This window comes from Daucus carota, chromosome 5 (genome assembly GCF_001625215.2).
Source record: "Daucus carota subsp. sativus chromosome 5, DH1 v3.0, whole genome shotgun sequence".
NCBI classification, from domain to species: domain Eukaryota; kingdom Viridiplantae; phylum Streptophyta; class Magnoliopsida; order Apiales; family Apiaceae; genus Daucus; species Daucus carota.
This window is the reverse complement of record NC_030385.2, coordinates 32,726,247-32,746,784: the sequence shown is the minus strand read 5'-3', so window position 1 is coordinate 32,746,784 and position 20,538 is coordinate 32,726,247. Positions and strand designations below refer to the sequence as shown.

General features: G+C 32.9%; 3 protein-coding genes across 9 annotated transcripts; 1 reads left to right on the top strand and 2 right to left on the bottom strand.

Annotated features, from left to right (window-relative positions):
• The first annotated feature begins 33 nt into the window (after nt 1-33).
• On the top strand, nt 34-2,522 carry LOC108223454 (transmembrane ascorbate ferrireductase 1). The gene is made up of 4 exons (XM_017397732.2): nt 34-268; nt 1,023-1,071; nt 1,167-1,366; nt 2,023-2,522. The coding sequence occupies exons 1-4, from the start codon at nt 122-124 to the stop codon at nt 2,326-2,328; spliced, it is 702 nt and encodes a 233-aa protein (XP_017253221.1). The 5' UTR covers nt 34-121; the 3' UTR covers nt 2,329-2,522.
• A 143-nt stretch (nt 2,523-2,665) lies between these two features.
• On the bottom strand, nt 2,666-7,023 carry LOC108223453 (transcription factor MYB17). 7 transcript variants are annotated; one of them, XM_017397726.2, is made up of 5 exons: nt 6,934-7,022; nt 6,663-6,709; nt 5,596-5,758; nt 3,981-4,110; nt 2,666-3,516 (listed from the first exon to the last, which is right to left on the bottom strand). In XM_017397726.2, exons 3-5 carry the CDS (start codon nt 5,723-5,725, stop codon nt 2,853-2,855), a joined length of 924 nt encoding a protein of 307 aa, XP_017253215.1. In that variant the 5' UTR covers nt 5,726-5,758; nt 6,663-6,709; nt 6,934-7,022; the 3' UTR covers nt 2,666-2,852. The 7 variants fall into 7 exon arrangements, with proteins under 7 accessions (XP_017253215.1, XP_017253217.1, XP_017253220.1 ...); XM_017397728.2 differs by having other exon boundaries at nt 6,286-6,709; nt 6,934-7,007; XM_017397731.2 differs by lacking the exon at nt 6,663-6,709 and having other exon boundaries at nt 6,934-7,023.
• A 9,529-nt stretch (nt 7,024-16,552) lies between these two features.
• LOC108222406 (transcription factor LAF1) lies at nt 16,553-18,090 on the bottom strand. The gene is made up of 3 exons (XM_017396322.2): nt 17,824-18,090; nt 17,498-17,627; nt 16,553-17,280 (listed from the first exon to the last, which is right to left on the bottom strand). The coding sequence occupies exons 1-3, from the start codon at nt 17,957-17,959 to the stop codon at nt 16,716-16,718; spliced, it is 831 nt and encodes a 276-aa protein (XP_017251811.1). The 5' UTR covers nt 17,960-18,090; the 3' UTR covers nt 16,553-16,715.
• Between the last annotated feature and the right edge of the window lie 2,448 nt (nt 18,091-20,538).

The window sequence follows — 20,538 nt, the reverse complement described above, 5'->3', positions numbered from 1 at the left end:
AGGATTAAAAGAACCAACAGCAAATATGAAACATTATCGGAAACCCAATTATATAGGAGTACTACTTACAAACACATAATAACTAGAACATAACACGAACCCAGAAGAAGAAGAAAATAAAATGGGGGGAATCCAACTCAACGCAGTCCCCTTCACATTCGCAACCCACGTGTTGGGCGCAATCGCAGCGGTGATGGTTCTTGTCTGGTCAATACACTTCAGAGGAGGATTGGTTTTTGAATCTTCCAATAAAAATCTCATCTTTAATGTAATTTCTTACCCTCTCTTTCACTTCCCCAACTTTCTTTACTTATTATTTTGTTAATTTACGGTGACAACAATTGTTCTGCACTCTTGAAATTTTGAAACTCGCGTGTGCCTAAGTTTATGTGTCTGAATTTAGAAGGCTTTTGTGTTGTGGTTGTTTATGGATTAGATATTGACTTTATTTTTTGTGTACTTGTTGTTTGATTGAGATATAGCAAGTTTTTATGTCAATATTGCAAGTATGTTGATTAGCTAAACTTTGTATACCATATATGTTGCAACAATCCTTGTTAAATTTTAATACTTGAGAACTGAACTTTTTGGGAAATTTGGAGGAATCATTGATGATGAGTTAGAAATGTTTACCTGTGTGGTCTAAATGAAAGTTGAGTTTGTAAATGTACCATGGTTTGTATTTATGATGGATCAAGTAGACGTTTTTGCCTTCTGAACGAGGCAGCGGTCATCAGGGTTTCAATGTTTGCCGTCCAAATGAGACAGCACTTGCACTCCATGGTTTCGAACCTCCACTATCAAACTCAAGACCTTTGGTTTTATTGGAGCTTTGGTTGGAGTGGTTAATATGTAGATCATGCCTATGTCTTAACAGGGTCAAAAACATATGTCCTGTGGCCTGTATATTATCAGTCAATCTTGCGTGTCTAATGTGTACTGTTGGATTGCATTCTAATTTTAACGCAGCAGGCAATAGGGTTTCATCAGGCATTCACAACTGATTTACATTCTTTTTGCAGCTTCATCCTGTTTTGCTTTTAATTGGCTTAATTATCATTGGCGGTGAAGGTGAGTAATTTAGCGTTATGAAATATTTTTGATAGATAGTTATAGTATTAGTAGCTGATCTGAGTAACTTTTTACCTGTTGTTTCTTAAATATAGCAATCATAAGCTACAAATCTCTCCCATTAAAGAAGAAAGACAAGAAACTGGTACATCTAGTTCTGCATGGAATTGCGCTGGTACTAGCCATATTCGGGGTTTACATGGCATTTAAATTTCACAATGAGAGTAATATTGCCAATCTATACAGTTTACATTCCTGGATTGGGATTGGGGTTGTTGTCCTTTATGGCATACAGGTACTTCTCATATAATCTATCTTCACCTTCAGTTTGTTAGAAATATACTCGTAGCATTTTCATACTTCTGATATAGAAGTAACTGCTTCTTCTTGTTACGGCACTTATCTACCTGAAATCGAGCACCTCGATTGCAATTTATCATATTATTTTAAACTCAAACTAGGCTGATGACTTAGCTTTCTGACCTTGCATTTTCCCATCAAAATATGCAATCGTGGACGCATTGTAGGCTGAGGGATATAACAATCTGCGATGAAATTTCAGAATTTTTGTCCTAATAGTATGATATAACCTACACACATCTTATGTCGTAGCTTTGTTGGTAAGAAATATCTGGAACATGGGTTTGAATCTGTTCATTTTTTCTTGAATTTATGGAATTTAGTTGTATCCTATTAATAAGTTATGCTGGCTCAGCTTGTATGTAACTTTGGGTGTATAGGACTGATCTACTTTGAATCTTGCTTAAGCTATATTTTTCCTAATTTTTAAAATTCAAGTTACTTTTTTTCTACCAAGTGCCCAGTAGATGTAAATCATGGCTCCTCCTCCCCTGATGGCATGGCTTAGCTGCTAATAAATAGAATCTCTCACACTTAGATCCAGTGGACAACTCTTATAATCATTATCTGATAATTTTGGATGATTTGCAGTGGATTTATGGTTTTGTGGTATTCTTCTATCCTGGCGGTACTCCTTTGATCAGAAAGGAGTCGCTCCCATGGCACATTCTATTTGGCTTATTTGTGTACATCCTAGCTGTTGGCACTGCCTGTCTAGGATTTCTTGAAAAGCTTACGTTCCTTCAGAGCTCCGGGCTTGAGAAGTACGGTTCAGAGGCATTCCTTGTCAACTTTACAGCAATAGCCACCATTTTGTTCGGAACCTTTGTTGTGTTGTCAGCTCTATCTCAAGGCCCGCGTGAGGATGAATACAGCTACACAGCTATATCAAGCTAAAGTTGGAATTGCTCCCATGAAATAGAACTTTTATAATCTGTATTGGCCTACCACCTGTAAAGTTATTCACTGTTATTTAGCACACTGTTGCCCAGGTGTTAGCGACGAATTTTATTACCTGCATCTGTATGGACCTTTAATATATGTGCATTACAAATGAAGAATAGAGAATGTATCTTTAGTTATCACTTTAATTATCATATGGTCTCCTTTCATGATCAACTTTGTAAGTGTAGGTCGAACTTTGATATGATCCAATTACATATTGTTTGTATTGCATTAAGTACTATCTTAGCATTGAACATGTACATTTAGATGACTGTAGTATAAAGCTAGATAACAAAATAGTCTAGTTACTGTATATATTAAATATCAATCTTGCAGACCATTACAGGTTTCTTCTAAAGGTCTAATTTTTAGAGTTGTCTGGCTTTTAATGTGACCATTGCAAAACAAAACCTGGCATTTCAAGGATCCCATGAGAAGTAGCCACACAACTAAGTCATCAACTACAAGTTACGCCCTCACATTAGACTTTGGAGGTAAAGGGAGACATCATAATTGTCCTCTTGAAGAAAATCCATGTAGTTTCCACCTGGGATGTCCAACAGCAGGTCCAGTGCCGCGTCTGAGCAACTATTAAGTTCATATGAACCTGAGGAAATTGATCCGACTATGTCGTTTTCATTATCCGGTGTGATGAGCTGCATCTCCTTTCCATTGTCAGCCATGTCACGCAAGGGAAGGGTCGCCCCTGCACCTTCAGCCTGAGTAGTGATCACGGAGACTGATTCAACTTTTGATGGTGAGCACATCTCCTGTTTTGGCTGTTGAAAAGTCATTTCTGGTTCTTTCTTTATCTTTCTAAATGATTCCCCTACTTCAGAGTTCCATAATTTTAGGAAGTAATCAGACTGGTGTTCAACTTTCGGTGGGGGGACGGCCAGTGACGAACTCAAGGAAAACCGAGTCTCAGCCTCAACTCTGGCACTTTCCCACTGCACCATGTGACTGGTTGATGGGGACTCAGTTTTTAAGTCCATTTTTTTGGAGGAACTGAGTGATGGCTGGCCGGTTAGAAGGTTTGTGTTCTGTGTCTTGTTTAGCTTCTTCCTTAGATGGGTATTCCAGAAATTTTTTATCTCATTGTCTGTTCTTCCTTCCAAATGAGATGCTATAGAAGCCCACCTACAAGATATTCTTAGTGGCTTAGTTTGTGCAGCAAGTAAGTGTTCAAGATTTCAATATTAAAATTAAACAATACTAGGAAAAACTTGCAAGTGCCAAACTTCTAGTCATGTGTACTACTTATATGCTAGCAGGAACGAGTAAACTCCTTTTTGATTGAAATTCATATTATGAGTAGAAGAATCTATAGATGCTTACATTTAACTATAAATAATAACCCTGCAACTGTAATAAGTTGATACCACTATTAGTAATATTTGTTATACAATAACTAGTACAACAGAAACTGAGTATTGTATTAGCTAGGGTATATTATCTCCTGAAGGCAGCATGTATCACATATTATAAATGGGACAAACCAAATGCTATTACAAAATTTAGGTACATGATTACACTGTCCATAATATATTTCTATTCTGCTGGTAAAAGGAATCCAAAGAAAAAGAAATGAACTGAGCAATCACCTGTTACCAAGTTCTCCATGCAACCGGATGATTGTATTCTCTTCTTCAGGAGTGAATGGACCGCGTTTAATGTCAGACCGTAGATAGTTTGTCCACCGAAGCCGGCAGCTTTTCCCACAGCGAAGGAGACCTAGTTCATGTTACAGGTTGGAATACTGTAAGCCAGCTATAACCTTCCTTATGATAACATCATTGATATTGCATCACGCAAGTAAAGTAGGAGCCTATACATTAGCAAATGAATTGAAAATTCACCAACTGAAACCTGCACAGGTACCGAAAGAAACTCTCCTTCTTCGGGTTCATGGCTGTCAAAAATTTGGTGTACAAAAAAATGTGTATTTCAATCTACTGTTCTCTTTGTCATCCAGCCATTTAATGTAATTTTGACACTAGCAGAGGTAAATTCATCCTCTAAAGGCCTACTTAAGAATATTGCATTTAATTGATACGAAATGGCTACTGATTATCGAGCATGCTGTTGTGAAGTTCTCAGTGGAGAAAAGATTATTTACATATCATAAGCACACATACACTAAGTTAGGAGGCCAAACATGATGGTTTAGTACGTTATAGACTTGTAGTATCAGGTATATGGGAAGGTTGGTAAATATTGCAAGAAAAAACTCAAAGCCACGTAATGTAGATAACTAGTTGAGCCCAGGAAAATAAATCAGAAAAATAAATTATAAAAAAGGACTTATAGCTGTGACCAAGGTTTTAGCAGATAAACCACCATTACGTAGACAATATTAATTAGTCAAGACTTTTGAACTTCAAATGACAATTTTGTTTGTTACTAATTTAAGCATATGACTTGAGAGGAAAAAACAAATTTGGTAGCTTCGAGTTGTATATTATATTATCTGCAACTTCCACAATGAAGGAGAAACTTATATGAAAAAATCACATGATCTGGAAAATGTTGAACGCATATGCAGGATGTTCTGTAGAGTGTAGATCACAAGGCATCACAAGAGTTGGAAATTAATGTTTTTAGCAATCTTAAAGGAATGTAAAGGGCATTATGCTGCTGAAACCCCCGAATAACAGAAAAAAAAAAATAGATGGTATATATAAAATTTATAGCAGTGTCAAAGATCATAATAGATAAACACCATATGACTTGCTATACTAAATGTTAGTCTGACTTCATTATTCTCCAAACAACTGCTTTGTTTCTTACTGGTTCAAGCATATGGCTATGGAGTAAAAAGCAAATTAAGCATATGACTTTGTAGGAAATAAGCATGTTTGACTTGGTAGGAAATAAGCACATTAAGCGTAAATTTTGGAGGAGATGAGCACATCAATTGTATGACTTTGGAGGAAAAAGCAAAGACGTTACGCGTCACTTCTTCTTAGCAATGTTTTGTCTGATATCATTTGTAACTCCCACAAGGAAGAAGAAACTTCCGTAGAAAAACACATATTTCCAAACAGCTTACCGTTATCTCTCATGAAACAGTAATCAAAACAGGATTTTCCATTGACTAAAGAAGTAGAAGATACCAGTTCAGTTTTCCATTGACTAAAATAGATTATCAGACAAATAGAAAATATTGGTCCTTACCATACTTTGAAAACCAATGAACATAGAACTCTATACAATTACCTGCATTTTTTGGAACAGATCGCCAGGTACCATGTCCATTTTTGGAGATATAATCAACAAGAATCTTGTCCTCTTCAGCAGTCCAAGCACCTTTCTTTACTCCTTTCTCACAACAAGGCAGCCTTCCCATACTTCACATTCAAAGATCCCGAACCAAATTAAACTGCAAAACAAACACTATCACTAGCATGAAACTTAATAAGAGTGAACAGGGAGAGTGACATTGTTAATAGGATAAATCTGAGTGTTCAATAAAAATGCCAGGTTACGATATAAATGCTTCTGGATTACATGTACAAAATATATAGAGAAAAGTAGTCATTGTAGCTGACATCGGAATACTCAAGGACCATATAAATGACTTCTCCTTCCATATCTGACTATTTGTATGTGCATTTAGTTTTTGTACTACAAGCAGTCTTTGCCACCAGACTTTAATGTGTATCAAGAGACCACAGTTCAGAGCTTAAATGCAGATTTTAAGCCAGATTCACTCAATTCATGAATCACCATCTTAGCCTAATATTTATTCCAACAAATTAACTTCCAAAAAAACTCCTAAAGTTGTACAGATTTTATCACATTAAGTAAACTGTGTGCAAAGGCAAGTCATAGCATTGTCAATTCTAAAATTTAATGAAGAGTCCAAACACACACACACATATTTCCAAATATTCAAAATTTGGGTACCTGGGAATACATATCTAGAATTTACTCATCTTGTTGCACAAGTACAAACTTCTGTAGCTTGGACCACATGTGAACATACCTTTACCCTTTGCAAATATAAAATACTATTACATATTATCACCCCAAAACTAAACAAAAAAAAAGATGAACAAAGACCTGATCAAGCAAGAAGTATCCAGCAGGGAAAATGAATAAATGCATATAAAACATTTTCTAACTAAAATTCCACTATTTCAGACCAAGAACATATAAACACATCAACAGTAAAACCAAACCAAACAATTATCCGGTCCGAGAAGAGAGTAAAATGTACGCAGACCTCGACGTATTCATCACACATATCTAAACATTGAAGTACTCTTACATGTATATCTCACCTGACACAGTGACACTTTTACCATAAGACACAAGGTGGTGCTGGTGCCTACATGTAAAAAACACACAAAAGCAAACATATAACCAAAAGGGTCTTGGAAGCATTACCAGAAACCAAAGATTTGGGGAATTTACGAGACATTGATATTGAAGATGCTGAAAGAACTAGTACTAGTGAAGCATAAAAAAATAAAACAAAATAAAAAAACAAAGATTTTGATGATCAAAAAGCGGTGATGCATAAAAAAGAGTGTGTCTTGTGGGGGGTCTTACCTTTTCTCTCTCTGTCTCTTTACGTTTAGGGAGAAATGGCTGCTTAAATTGAGTACTACTTGGGAGTTTGTACAAGTAGTGTTCTTTCACTTGTGCACTCAAAGAAAGACAAAATGTGTGACCCCATCTCCTCACTCTGTTTATTTTTTTATTATTTTTATATGTTTAAAAAATAGCGGAGGTTACGATGGATTTTTATTTTAATTATTGTAAATTCGGATATGCGTTGGTCAGATATTATATTTAATTAGAAAATTAATATTATAATAATTTTAAATTTTAACTTTTAATATTTAGATTTATAGATTTTAGTTGGGGAGATAGAAGGTACATGGTCAAACAAAATCTATTTGATCAAGTATATTTTATAATAAAATGATGCACAATCTATCTGAACCATAGAGTCCATTTATCTGATCATGAATGGGATGAATTTATTTTAAAATAAATATACCAAGACATTTTCATATATAAAAGTAGGGTCTTATATTGTATATTCATAAGCATATATTAATAACTAACTTTTTTATTGATATAGATAAATTTCTCCATGAAAATTTTCATGTATATACATAATTATAGATTACACATACCACATTAGACATCTCCAACCATGATCCAAAAATTCAAATTTGGAGGAGTTTTGTCCCAAATCATTCCGATGGTGAACTTAAAAGTGATTCAAATTTGGACGTACTCGTATTGTTCATCCAAATCTTTTTAATATTAAAATATTATTATTTTTATTATTTAGATGATTTTGTTAATGTTATCAAAGATGATTAATTAAGATTAAAATATAATTAAATGATATTAAAATATTTCATAAATTAGAATGAAGAAATGTCATAATGACCATACATATTTATATTAAAATATTATTTTTAAATTGATGATGAAAATATCATTCTGATATTCATTTTAAGAACGAGTAATCGGATTTTTTCATAATTGTTTATGTGTAGAGGAATTTGTAGTGTTGTATAAGAAGTATATCTAATAAACAAAAGTTGAATTTTATGAATGATTATCAATTCTCAGAATGTGTATAGGAGGATATTGAGAATTCGTATTACTTTTTTTCTTCTTAAAAAGACTAATTTGTTGAGTGGGTTCAACCCAAGTCCCACATCGGAAAGATAAAGAAGGTTTATCTTGAATATAAGCAGCCAAAGAACTCCATTAGTATGAGGCCTTTTGGGAGGAGCCCGAAAGCAAATCCGTGCGGGCTTGGCCACGGCCCAGAGCGGACAATATCATACATTAATAGGTGTTAATATCATATTAATGCGGAGTTAATAGGTGTTGCGCGGCCCAACATAATTTACATGCGGTATCCATGTCAAAAATGTGTATCTTAAGATAGTCCCCTAAAGATGACACTAATTAAAATAGTAATAATTTTAATTTCACCCAGTCTAAACTAAATAATTTTAATTAAGAAGTTTAAACCCAAATAAACACAACACACACCTATGAAAATTTAAAAAGAAATAAATAACTTATCTATAAATAAGTTAAAAATTACATGAAGAATGACATATTGGAGGTATCCGAAGAATGAGCAAGCATGGTGCACTCTGGCCTCTGCATTGGATGGACGCAGCAGATGCCATTCGACAGAGCTCAGGTAAGTTGATGTGATCTGGACAAGTGTACAGTTGTTAGAAGCTCCAAACTTCTTTGCTTTTTTATTACGTAGAGCTGAAGCTAGACTGCTCTGGCTCCATTTTCAAAGTACACAATCTTTGCCTAGCCAGACCCCTGTAGCCTGTAGCTTTGACTCAAACAAGGGAATTATAATTATGCCTACGTAAATTGAAGCATAATGTTGCAAAGGATAAAAGGAGATTAGTGTAGCCAAATTGTATGAGAATCGGGTCTGGCCATAAAACGTGTATTGGCTGTAAAATTCTGAATTATTTTATCCTTTCCCTCTATATATTCTCCAAACTATGATAGATCACGATTTTAACATTATAGTCAGTTTCAATGTGTTTATTATCGGCGCAACAAATATTTCAAGAAAACGTAGCCATGATTTAGCCCCCCAAATTGCTTTCTGTTACATATTTCTAGGACCGTAAACGAATCAAGTCGAGCTGAGTTTTACCGATTTCAAGTTAGAGTCGAGTTTTTTCTCGTCCAGGCAAGCCAAACTCAATAAGTTTATCAATCTTTTCTCTCGGTTCGAATTTGAGTTCGTTAAAAATTGAGTCGGGTTCGAGTTTTTAACGAACCGATCTGAGTCGAGCCGAACCAAGTCGTTATCGAGTTGGGCATAAAATTTCTTTTTTTTTTTTTAAATTTCAATAATTGGCTTTGTCTATTTAGTACACAATTTAAATTTTAAAAAATTTGATTACAAAATTGAAAATAAAAAAGCTAAAACCAAAGTCTAATACTAAACTTTTTTTTTTAATGTATATTTTTTATCTAGTCAAGTCGAACACGAGTCCAAATATTTTACGAGTCGAGTCGAACAACTAAAAGCTCGATTCGACTCGTTAAGTTTTTTTCCAGCATCATTGGTTGTTCGAACTCGAGCTCGTTAACGAGGTGAGTCAAGTTTTTACCGAGTCGTCGAGTCGGCTTAACGACCAGCTCGGTTCGTTTACAGCCCTGCATATTTCAACACAAGGCTTACAAAAAAATTATATTGAGCATTGTATTGCAGTTAAAATTGATATTCTTAATTATGAAATGATTCCATTTTACATTTTGTTAAAAAATAATAACTGATATTTTTTGTTTATTTAGTGTTATTGTAAAGAAAAATAATAAATAATTTTAAATTTGTTTAAAAAAATCACAAATGTCGCTTTATCATGTTTGCAAATCACTTTTGTAATCACCTTGACAACAAGTAAAAGAATTAATTAATGCTATAGTGGCCGCATTTGGGCAACCTTGTTTTTCAAATTTTAAGGGCTTAAATTTTTTTTTTTAAAGATATACATTTATACTATTTTTAGTTATAAATATTAAAAAGATGTTGTATAGTCGTTATTTAACAGAATAATTAGGATCGGGTTAATTATCAAGTTGGTCACTGAAGTGGATTTAATGTATCAAGTTGATCACTGAACTCAAAACGGTATCAAGATGGTCACTAAAGTCACCATATATATCAAACAAGTACCTTGAAATATGAGTTCAAGTAGTAAAAATATTATTTATAAAGTTTTACACATTATCTTTAAATGTTACCACAACCAACTAAAAAGTTATGACTTCTAGTAATTAAAATAATATATTTATATTTTATCAAGTTTATTTATTATTTTTATTTTATTATATAGTTATTTCTTTTGTTTTAATTAAAAATAAATAATAAATAAACTTGATAAAATTTAAATATATTATCATAAATATTAGAAGTCATAACATTTTACTTGGTTTTGGTAACATTCAAAAATAATGCGTAAAACTTTATAAATAATATTTTTACTACTTGAACTCATATTTGAAGGTACTTGTTTGATATTTATGGCCACTTCAGTGACCATCTTGATACCGTTTTGAGTTCAGTGACCAATTTGATACATCAAGCCCACTTCAGTGACCAACTAGATAATTAACCCAATTAGGATTTATTTCAAAAAGTAATAAAATTATATATATATATATATATATATATATATATATATATATATATATATATATATATATATATATATATATATATATAGGGTCTTACTCCAGTACAAACTCCTTACCGTACAAACGTACAAACAAGTGATTATGATAATAATATTTAATGATTAGCATATTTTAATTTAACAAATACATACATACATCCATCACCACCGCCACCACAAATCACCTCCAATCACCACCACCACGACCACCCCACCCACCACCCACCACCCACCACCCACCACCCACCACCCACCACGACTGCCCAGCGCCACTCTCTCTCTCTCTCCACCATCCACCACCAACCACCACTACCCAGCGCCTCTCTCTCTCACCACCACCCACCACCACCATTGCTGCCAGCGCTTTCTCTCTGTGGTTGTTCCCTCACCGATTAGTGCTATACACACACATTCACCACTGCTTTTCTCATCTCCCTCAATCGTGTCTCTATCCCTCAATCGTGTTTCTAGCACTGCCCTCGCGCCGGCGTCGCGGCTGCCACCGGCCGCGCTGCACCACCACTCGGCTATGCCGTCCCGTAAGTGCTCCCCTCCCCTTATCTCTCCATCAGACCCTCCTGGTAGATTTAGTGATTCTGTTCAATCATTTAGTGATTCTGTTCTAGTCATTTAGTGATTGTTTGTACGTTTGTATACTAAGGAGTTTGTATTTGAGCACTTACCTCTATATATATATATATATATATATATATATATATATATATATATATATATATATATATATATTTTTTTTTTTTTCAAGAAATAAACTCTTATTTCTAGAAAATAGGAGTAGCCAAGCGGGACATTATCTTCATCTCAATACGATCACATCACCTATGAATTTTTTTCTTAATAAATAGTTAAATTGTTTTAACCTCTCTTAAATTTAAAATTATTGTTTTAAAAAAGTTATGAGATATGTAATTTTAATCAAAATTATATTAACTGCGAAAACAATGTTTACATGTAAAATATAAATAATATAAAAATAAACAAAAATATAGTATCAATATACTTATATAAAGGAGAAGCGAGGGGCGTGTAGGTGGCGCCTTTCACATCGCTCCGTTCTATTTTTCTAATTTTCTGGAATTTTTGGATGAAAAAAATCAAAAATTAGAACTACCCTTTTTAGTTTCGAGTATATTAGAAGCAAGTTTCAGAATTTGATTTTGTTTCATATTATTTATGGAATATAGTAGCTTAAAAGTTTTAATCTGATTTTGTTTCAAATTATTTAATTATGAAAAAGATTAGCACACAAGTCTTTCTGCACCTATAAATACCCCTATAGATCGTAGGGTCTCCGTTCTTTTTTTTTTTAATTTTTTGAAATTTTTAGGGTCTCCGTTCTATTTTTTTAATTTTCTGGAATTTTTGGATGAAAAATATTAAAAATTAGAACTACCTTTTTTAGTTTCGGGTATTAGAAGCAAGTTTCAGGATCATATTTTGTTTCATATTATTTATGGAATATAGTAATTTGAAAGTTTTAATCTAATTTTGTTTCAGATTATTTAATTATGGAAAAGAGTAGCACACAAGTCTCTCTGCACCTATAAATACCCCTATGGATCGTACGGTTTTAGTAGATCGTAAGGTTTTGGATCATCTAAACACAACCTCCTCTCTCTCAATACCACAACCCTACCTCTCTATGGTGATAGTTCTTTTGTTTGATTTCTAACTCGGTGGTTCCGTTATTCTGCAACGATAAGTGAAGGTTGTTTATATAGTATTAAACAAATAAAGGTTGTTGCAAGCAAAGGTAGTTATAGATCGCTATGTGGGAGTCGACAAATTGAAACTGGGAAAAAGAATATAGTCTTGACATGATATGATATTGATGGATGATATCAATAAATTAACTATTAGTGATGTATGTTTGTTGGTTATTCGTTTATAATATTTGTTTTGTTCATCGGACATGTTTGTTGTTGTTAATTTTTATATGATTTACTTTGTGTACAGGAAAATATGGCGGAGAAGCGAGGGGTGTGTATGCCTCTCACATCGCTCCGTTCTATTTTTCTAATTTTCTGGAATTTTAGGATGAAAAATATCAAAAATTAGAACTACATTTTTTAGTTTCGGGTATATTAGAAGCAAGTTTCAGAATCTGATTTTGTTTCGGATTATTTACGGAATTTAGTAGCTTGAAATTTTTAATCTGATTTTTTTTCAGATTATTTAATTATGAAAAAAAGTAGCACATAAGTCATTTTGTACTTATAAATACCCCATATAGATCGTAAAGTTTTGGATCATCTAAACACAACCTCCTCTCTCAATACTACAACCTCACGGATTTAAGTTAAATGTTTTTGTGCACAATCAATCCAAAAAAAATTAACGGAAGGTGACAATGTAAGAACATGATTACTTTTCATGATTGGTTTAAAAAAAAACACAAATAAAATTAAGATTCATCGTGCTTTAAATTCTTAATTACCTGTATAAATTTATTTTCATTTTTTCATCATGAATTATAGTCCAATTTTACAATTTTATATATTAGTATTGGTATCAGTAATGGTGAACCAAATAGACCGAAAACCGAAGTTTGAATTTTTTTTGGACCGAACCGGACCGAAATTTTATAATGGACCGAACCGGACCGAACCAAAATAATTTGGTTCGGTTCGGTCCGAACCAAAAGAATCGAAATTATTTTTAAATAAAAAGTTATATTATAAATAAAACTAAAATCCATCATTTATTCTAAAATTTTCATATTAATTAATCACCCCCAATTCATTAAAGATAGATATAATTAAATTTACAAATTACATATTATAATTATAACATATGAGATATATATAATATAAATATAAATTAAAAATATATATTTTTTGGACTATTCGGTCCGGACCGATATATTTTTTTACGGACCGAACTTTATTTCGGTCTATTCGGTCCGGACCGAATGGACCGAATTTTCAGAAAATTAGGACCGAACCGAACCGAATTTACACGGTTCGGTTCGGTTCGGTTTTTCGGTTCCGATTCGGTTTTGCTCACCATCAAAATTTTTAAAATATAAAATTTATTTTATCCTACAAATATTAATTTTGAAACGTTAATATAGTTTTTATAGACAACCACAAAAATATTTTATTTACAAATATTTATATTGAATCATTAATATAATTTTTATAGGCCGTCGCAACGCGCGGCTTCTCAACTAGTTTAATATAAAGTAATCAACCGTACTCAGTTATTCCGGGCTTTTTCCGGTGAAGCATTAAGAGCGAATAGCCGAATACAATACATTCAGCTCGCCATCCATAAATTTGTAAAAGTCGGATTTTCGGTTTCAATATTCATAAAAACGCTACATATAATTTATTTAAAGTTCGGGCTAGGGAATTGGGCCTGAAAGCGGTAACTTTCTTTTTGCGGGCTCATGCTCCATATCTCAACCGCGGACCGCGTATCACATACAGCGAGTATCTACGTCGTCTGAACTTCCGAACCAACCCCCACCCACGTGACACGTAATCTGTTTCTTTTCTCGTGCGATAATTATAAGATATTTGGATGATTTTAAAATAGATGTTTCTTGCTCTAAAAAAAATAACGCTTTTTGATTAAATTAAATAAATAAAACAGAACTAAGTTAAAATTTACAAGTGATTGAATTATTTGGGAAAGAAATGAAAATTTTGAGAGAAAAACTAATATTTATAATTTTAAAAAAGTATTTTTATTTTTTACACAAACGAATAAAAAAAAACAGAAACCAACCTTTTTTTAAACAGAAAATATTTACTGATCCCGATATCTTTTTAAGTGGATGATCTAAAAGTAGCGTTCATGACGCTTAAACATCGCCAATATTTTTTTCATATAAATAATAATCTAAATTATTTATATTTAATTTCCTTCTAAAATTTTAGTCTATCTCAATAATTTTTCCTTTCATTTTCAGGGCCGGCTCAAAGGATTTTGGGGCTTTAGGCGAAAATGGAAATGAGGCTTTAATTTTTTATAAATTAAATTTTATATTAATAAAAATATTGAAAACATTACAAAATAAATTTACCTAATAAATACAAGTACATATAAAATGAAAATCAATTCATTATTAAATATATGATAGAACACGTCTTCTTTTCGTAATATTTTTTCTTGGGACAGAAGTCATCTCAAAATATTTTTTTATGAGCAGCCAACACATTATTTCTATATACATAGCATTAAATAATTTTTATACATACACATGTAAGATGTTGTAAATTTAGATGCTAATATTATCTAACATCATTACATAAAAATTTGTGTTACTTTTATATTAGTATCTTCTATTATAAAAATATAAAATATATGTATGGTTTAGTATAAAGATATTTATTATTTTTGGGTAAGTAAAATATTTTTCAATAATAAAAATTCTAAATTTAATATTAATAATTTACATGGTTTTAATCTGTTCTTAATTACCAAATAATTTATTATTATTTGAAAATTTTAATGTACAACAGTGTGCTATTAACACTAAGGTACTGTTTGGGGTTGCTGTTGCAGACAGCAACAACAATTTTTTGCTGAAAAATAGGTGAAAAGCTGTTTGGTAAATCGAAAAGCAGTTTTTCCGAATAGCAGCTTATAGCTGAAAAGCTGCTGTTAGAAAAAGCAGGTCCTCCCATGCTTTTGGAAAAAGCTGTTTTTCAGCTTTTACAGAATGCTGTTATAGATTTCATTATAAAACCTCACCAAAAACATTATTATTTTTTATATTATAACTCAAATAAGTTAATATTTCTACAACAGCACTTATTTTACCAGCACTTATTTTGACAGCACATCAATTTTTAACAGCACTCCTAAACAAACCCTAACCGTTTGAAATTATAAATAATTATAAAAAAAAAGTTAGAAATCAAATGAATTCAAATAAAAATGAATTGATATAAAAATACATATAATGTTCAATATCTCATTTTATGATAACCGCGGTCTCTTCTTTTGACAATTGCAACTTGTATTTAGACTACATTTTCAAAAACAATTATTGATGGACATCTATTAAATTATAGATATAAATAGAACAACGTTATGTAGGCACAAAAAATAAATACAACTAATCATATTTATTTGTTTTTATAAAAACAAAATGATCATATATATAAATTATTATTTATATCACAATCTTTTATGGGAACTATATATTAATTTTCAGTTTATAAAAATAAGCATAACGTTATATATTCGGGGGCCTCAAAAATTTGGGGGCCTTAGACGGTCGTCTAAATGACCTGTATGAAGAGCCGGCCCTGTTCATTTTTCTAATTATATCAATATATTTTTTTCTAATTAAATGCGGTCTTTCGAAGCTTAGACCATTTGAATCCAACAAAATCTTTACCGAAAAATACCAAGACATGTCATAAATAAAAAATATAAATAACATAAATGATCATTTCTCTTAGTAAAAATTATAGTCAATATGAAACTGTTGGTTATAGTTGACCGCTCCTTAAAAATTACACATCATCAATTATCACATTAATATGATATATTTATTTATAATAACTTGAATTATATTAATATCACATTTTTTGAAACATAACCACTCTCAAGTCTCATCTACATGCAGTGTTATATTAAATGAAAATCAGATTTAATCGGTAAAATCACATAGTAAAAGTTAATTAGAAATTAATAAAATTTTTAATCAATTTGACGAGTTACGAAATATGGAATCGGTGACTAATCCCCAAATTTTAGAAAAGAGCCCGCATGTTCTACACTCTAGCATGTTCTACACTCTAGGATATACTTGCCGAGTAAATTAATATACAAAATTGATAAGATTAAATAGTCAAATAGACACTGAATACCCAAACTTCAGATACACCTTTCATTTGAGAGTTATACCGATGCATTGTTTCTTCAAATGGGAAGTGTAGTAGCCAATACTGTAATAAACTTTCCAGGTTACAATCTACAGCATAATTATAAAGTACACCGGCTTCGTACTAAAAAAGTAGCGTAGTTTATTAGTCAAGGAAAATGTACAGTTGGCAATACCAAGTTCCGGCATCATCTTATGTACCAATTCACAAATGTTTCGGAACCTCTAGCATTGTTGTCTTATATTTTTTCGAATATATCAGAACAACAATAAGTCACTTCTCAGATGAACATGAGATTATTCATACTGAAATCAAAACACATGTTATTTTCAGAGATAAATTCAAGAAGCTCATTGTCCAGGCTCTGATCTTCACACTTGAGCTCTGCCCGAGAAATCATATCGCACCCATACGAGTCATTGGTGAGACCTCCTCGGCTACTGTTGCTTTGGACAAATTGTTCAGTGGCAAGGGAATTGTGGAACTCAGTGTTGGAAACAATAGTGTCCTTAGCAAAAGTTGGCTGACTTGAATGGCTAAACTCCTGACTTTGGAATTGATCTAGGCAAAGCCAGTCGGCGAATAAGACCTTAGGTAAGTTGCTGTGACGTGCCACAAGATGATCAGCATCTGGTAATGTAGCTTCTGTGTTGTCAGATGAGTTTAAGGATGAAACAGATGAAGCAGCTTCGATTGTAGTTGTACTATTGCGTAAATTTGTGGCTGTTCTTGTTTGATCTTCAAAATTAACTATTTCAACCGTTCTCTTTTTGAGATAAGAATGCCAGTAGTTCTTGATCTCATTGTCAGTTCTACCAGGCAAATGTTGTGCTATCTGAGACCACCTGATAAAAACGCGAGGTCAAAACACTTCTTAAAAACGAAGGTGTGCTTCTCAGAGGTTGATAGTTTTCATTGCTTATTAAAATCTAATACAAGAGTACATTTGCAAAAACGAAGAATAAAGAACTAAGAAGTAGACCTTGAAGTTGTTTTCAAGGTGTGCCTAATGCCTATGATGAAAAACAGACTAAAAAGGACCAATCTAAATGAATTGCTTACTTGTTGCCCAACATCCCATGAAGAGTGAGGATAGTATCCTCTTCTTGTATAGTGAAGGTTCCTCTCTTCAATCCTGGCCTTAGATAGTTAATCCACCTTAATCTGCAACTCTTCCCGTTCCTTTTCAAACCTGTGCAATAAGATAAACGACAGAAATGCCAATTATTCAAGAGGATCATTTTTTGAAAAAGCGTGATTCAAATCTCTAAAACAGAGAGCAAAAACTCTGTAGTCGTTATTCCAAGTCCCACAACAGTTATATAATTTCTGAGTGATCTTTCTGCACAATGGATATTCAATACATCAAACAAGGTTAAGCAACTTACCAGCTTTCATAGGGAGAGAGCTCCAAGATCCATGACCGTGATTCATAATGTAGTTTCTAAGCTTCTCATCTTCAAGCGGTGACCATAGTCCCTTGTTGTGCTTAGCATCTGATGTTTCTACTGTCTTGCACCGCATTTTTACAAAGATGAGTTAGTTTATGAGATAATTGAATACCGTTAGCTAGCTAACAAATATGTGCTTATGAGCTATGACTTCAGATGCCTGGAATATAAAGGGAACATTACTTGTCCTTTGCTACCTTTGTTTATGAATAGACGTTTAAATAACTAATTTAAACTGCCAACTCTTATTTTAGTTAGACGTTTAAATAACTAATTCAACTATGATTAGCTAAGATGAACGGCAACTGTCTATGTATAATGTCAAAAGGAACTTTTAGACATTTTTAAATTCAGTTGAGAGATTGACTTTAAGCTCTTGCTAGTTGCTATCCCCTTCAGAGAATTCAAGGTTATAGACTAAACTACTGACCGCGAGCAATGCTTGTGACATGCCTCACTAACTAAATGTAATGATCTGAAAATGATAGAATGTGGAAATTACTTAAATATATGCAAATAACTTTTGATTTCTACACCGACGCTTGATTTATATAGACAAAGTTGTACTAATTAACATTTCCTGGTATAAAGAGACAATCAGAATTCACCTCCTATGGTACAGTACGTTAGAACTAAAAGAGCGTCGGAATGTACTCAGAATTCACCCGTTTATAGCACAGTACATAGAGAACCAGGCTTGAAATGTATAAAGCGTGAGAAAATTTGAGTAATCTTTGCAATTCTAAGAGTCCATCTTCCACACACCTGACTAACAGCTAATTAGGGGAAACTAATTCTTCCATCTAACATCTGCCAACAGAATCCTTAGCGTGACCCCATAAAATTAGCAGCTAGTATAAAATTTCAGCATGAGCCATGTGAAACACTAATAAAACAGGAATCATATCAAAACAGTGATCTGGTTTTACAAGATACTAATGGATAGACCTTCTATACCATCCTTATCAGCCCTGGTCCCTATTAGATGTTTAGCCCACCATTGCCTTTTTAGCCCACCTCTTTTCGAGGGTAAAAGGAATAAAACATGGGAGATACTAAATTTTACCGCGTCTGTTGCAGACCAGCATGTTCAAAGCGAGTGCATACTCGTTCAAGAAAATAACCTGGCCGGTTTAATCAGCCAATGAATTAGACCCAGTCATATTTGCTAAGAAGATTGAGAAACTTACAAAGCATTTACCCTATATAAATTTAACATAGCAGAAGGATTTTCACTTTTACACTCACAGCTATTATTAAGATCATCAGAAACTATTGAATGGAAATCCTTTTCCTGTTGATCAAGCTTTGTCAAATCCTAACTTGATGCGTATCTTATAATAGTATGGTAGAATTTCCTTTTCTCCCACAATTTCTTTCTGAGTTGAGGCAAGGAAACCTTCTTGAAAATTTGGCATTAGGTAGTCACATATTTCATCGAAAAGCATTTCTTAGTTGATAAAACAGTAAAGCGTTACACGAGCTATTGACATAATAGTGACGGTGTGAATCTGCATAAGAAATGAAACATCAGCTCTTTATTTTGGTTAGAGATGAACTCTGAATACTAATGTCAGATGCCAGAGAAATTGCAGTTAAATTACAAAAATGATATCTGGCCTTTAGAATTTTGAAATAACCTGGCTTTCAAAGGCACCAAGTTAACAGCTCTTACCTAAAGCTTTTACTCTGAAATCATCTTTATGAGTGATTAAGAAGTGATCAAGGATATAACACAACAGTTTTATTTTAGTTTTTAATTTTAAGTAAACCACATAGGGGTCTGACTTCCAATAAAAAGTATGCCGTTGATATATGCTTGTTCAGAGGAATTGAGTGAATATTATTAGTGAGATTCCGTGAAATGTTTATACTTATCATGAAAAAAACCTACTGAAGACTGCAGAGTAGAAACACTGAATTAAGCTTCTACTTCCTTAAAGTAATTACAGATCTGCAAGATGATTAACTTAGGCTTATGAAGTAATAAAACTAGTTGTGTGTAGAAGCTTAAATGATTTCTCTATGTAGCAGCCTGCAAGTAGGCAACAATACCACAACAATTTTATTACATCAATGATCAACCTCAGCTTTGTTAATTATATGAGCTCAAACACACCAACAAGTCTTATAATACTCTGATTGTAAAGGCCTTAGCATTCTTTACTAATCTTCTAGACATTGTGAAACTTCACCTTCACGTCATCCTGAAACGTAGCCTTAATCATTGAGATATTTATTCAATCGACCCTTTTCCCTTGTGGAAGAAGAATATTAGAGTGAAGACTTTCCACCTCCAAGAAGCATATGTAATATATTCTAACAGTTTAGCAGCACACATAAGAATAAGAATAAGAATAAGATATTCCTCGCAGCAGAGACCTGAGTTATTTTAGCAGCAGGCTTGTGTTATTACTGGTGGAGTAGCTTCAGAACCTTAAAAATACACCTTATAATACTCTTCACGCATTGCAAACAAAATGAATATATGGACGGACAGGGATCATTGGATGCACAAGAACTCGAATAGTTTAATTCATAGAAAAATCATAGAGTGATTCGAGCATTGATCTGCTTGTTTTGACCGTGTTACATGTTACAGATCGAATTCTTCTCAGTTTTATCAAATTCTTGTTGAAGTCTGCACATGGC

What these genes read in the sequence shown, in the direction of transcription:
- LOC108223454 (XM_017397732.2), top strand. Translation starts at nt 122, where the DNA reads ATGGGGGGAATCCAACTCAACGCAGTCCCCTTCACATTCGCAACCCAC. An exon ending in AATTATCATTGGCGGTGAAG is followed by an intron (nt 1,072 to 1,166) that starts GTGAGTAATTTA and finishes TCTTAAATATAG; the next exon opens with CAATCATAAGCTACAAATCT. An exon ending in TTGTCCTTTATGGCATACAG is followed by an intron (nt 1,367 to 2,022) that starts GTACTTCTCATA and finishes GATGATTTGCAG; the next exon opens with TGGATTTATGGTTTTGTGGT.
- LOC108223453 (XM_017397731.2), bottom strand. Translation starts at nt 5,725, where the DNA reads ATGGGAAGGCTGCCTTGTTGTGAGAAAGGAGTAAAGAAAGGTGCTTGG. An exon ending in ATCTGTTCCAAAAAATGCAG is followed by an intron (nt 4,111 to 5,595) that starts GTAATTGTATAG and finishes AACATGAACTAG; the next exon opens with GTCTCCTTCGCTGTGGGAAA. An exon ending in CATGGAGAACTTGGTAACAG is followed by an intron (nt 3,517 to 3,980) that starts GTGATTGCTCAG and finishes AATATCTTGTAG; the next exon opens with GTGGGCTTCTATAGCATCTC.
- LOC108222406 (XM_017396322.2), bottom strand. Translation starts at nt 17,959, where the DNA reads ATGCGGTGCAAGACAGTAGAAACATCAGATGCTAAGCACAACAAGGGA. An exon ending in CTCTCTCCCTATGAAAGCTG is followed by an intron (nt 17,628 to 17,823) that starts GTAAGTTGCTTA and finishes CTTATTGCACAG; the next exon opens with GTTTGAAAAGGAACGGGAAG. An exon ending in CATGGGATGTTGGGCAACAA is followed by an intron (nt 17,281 to 17,497) that starts GTAAGCAATTCA and finishes CGTTTTTATCAG; the next exon opens with GTGGTCTCAGATAGCACAAC.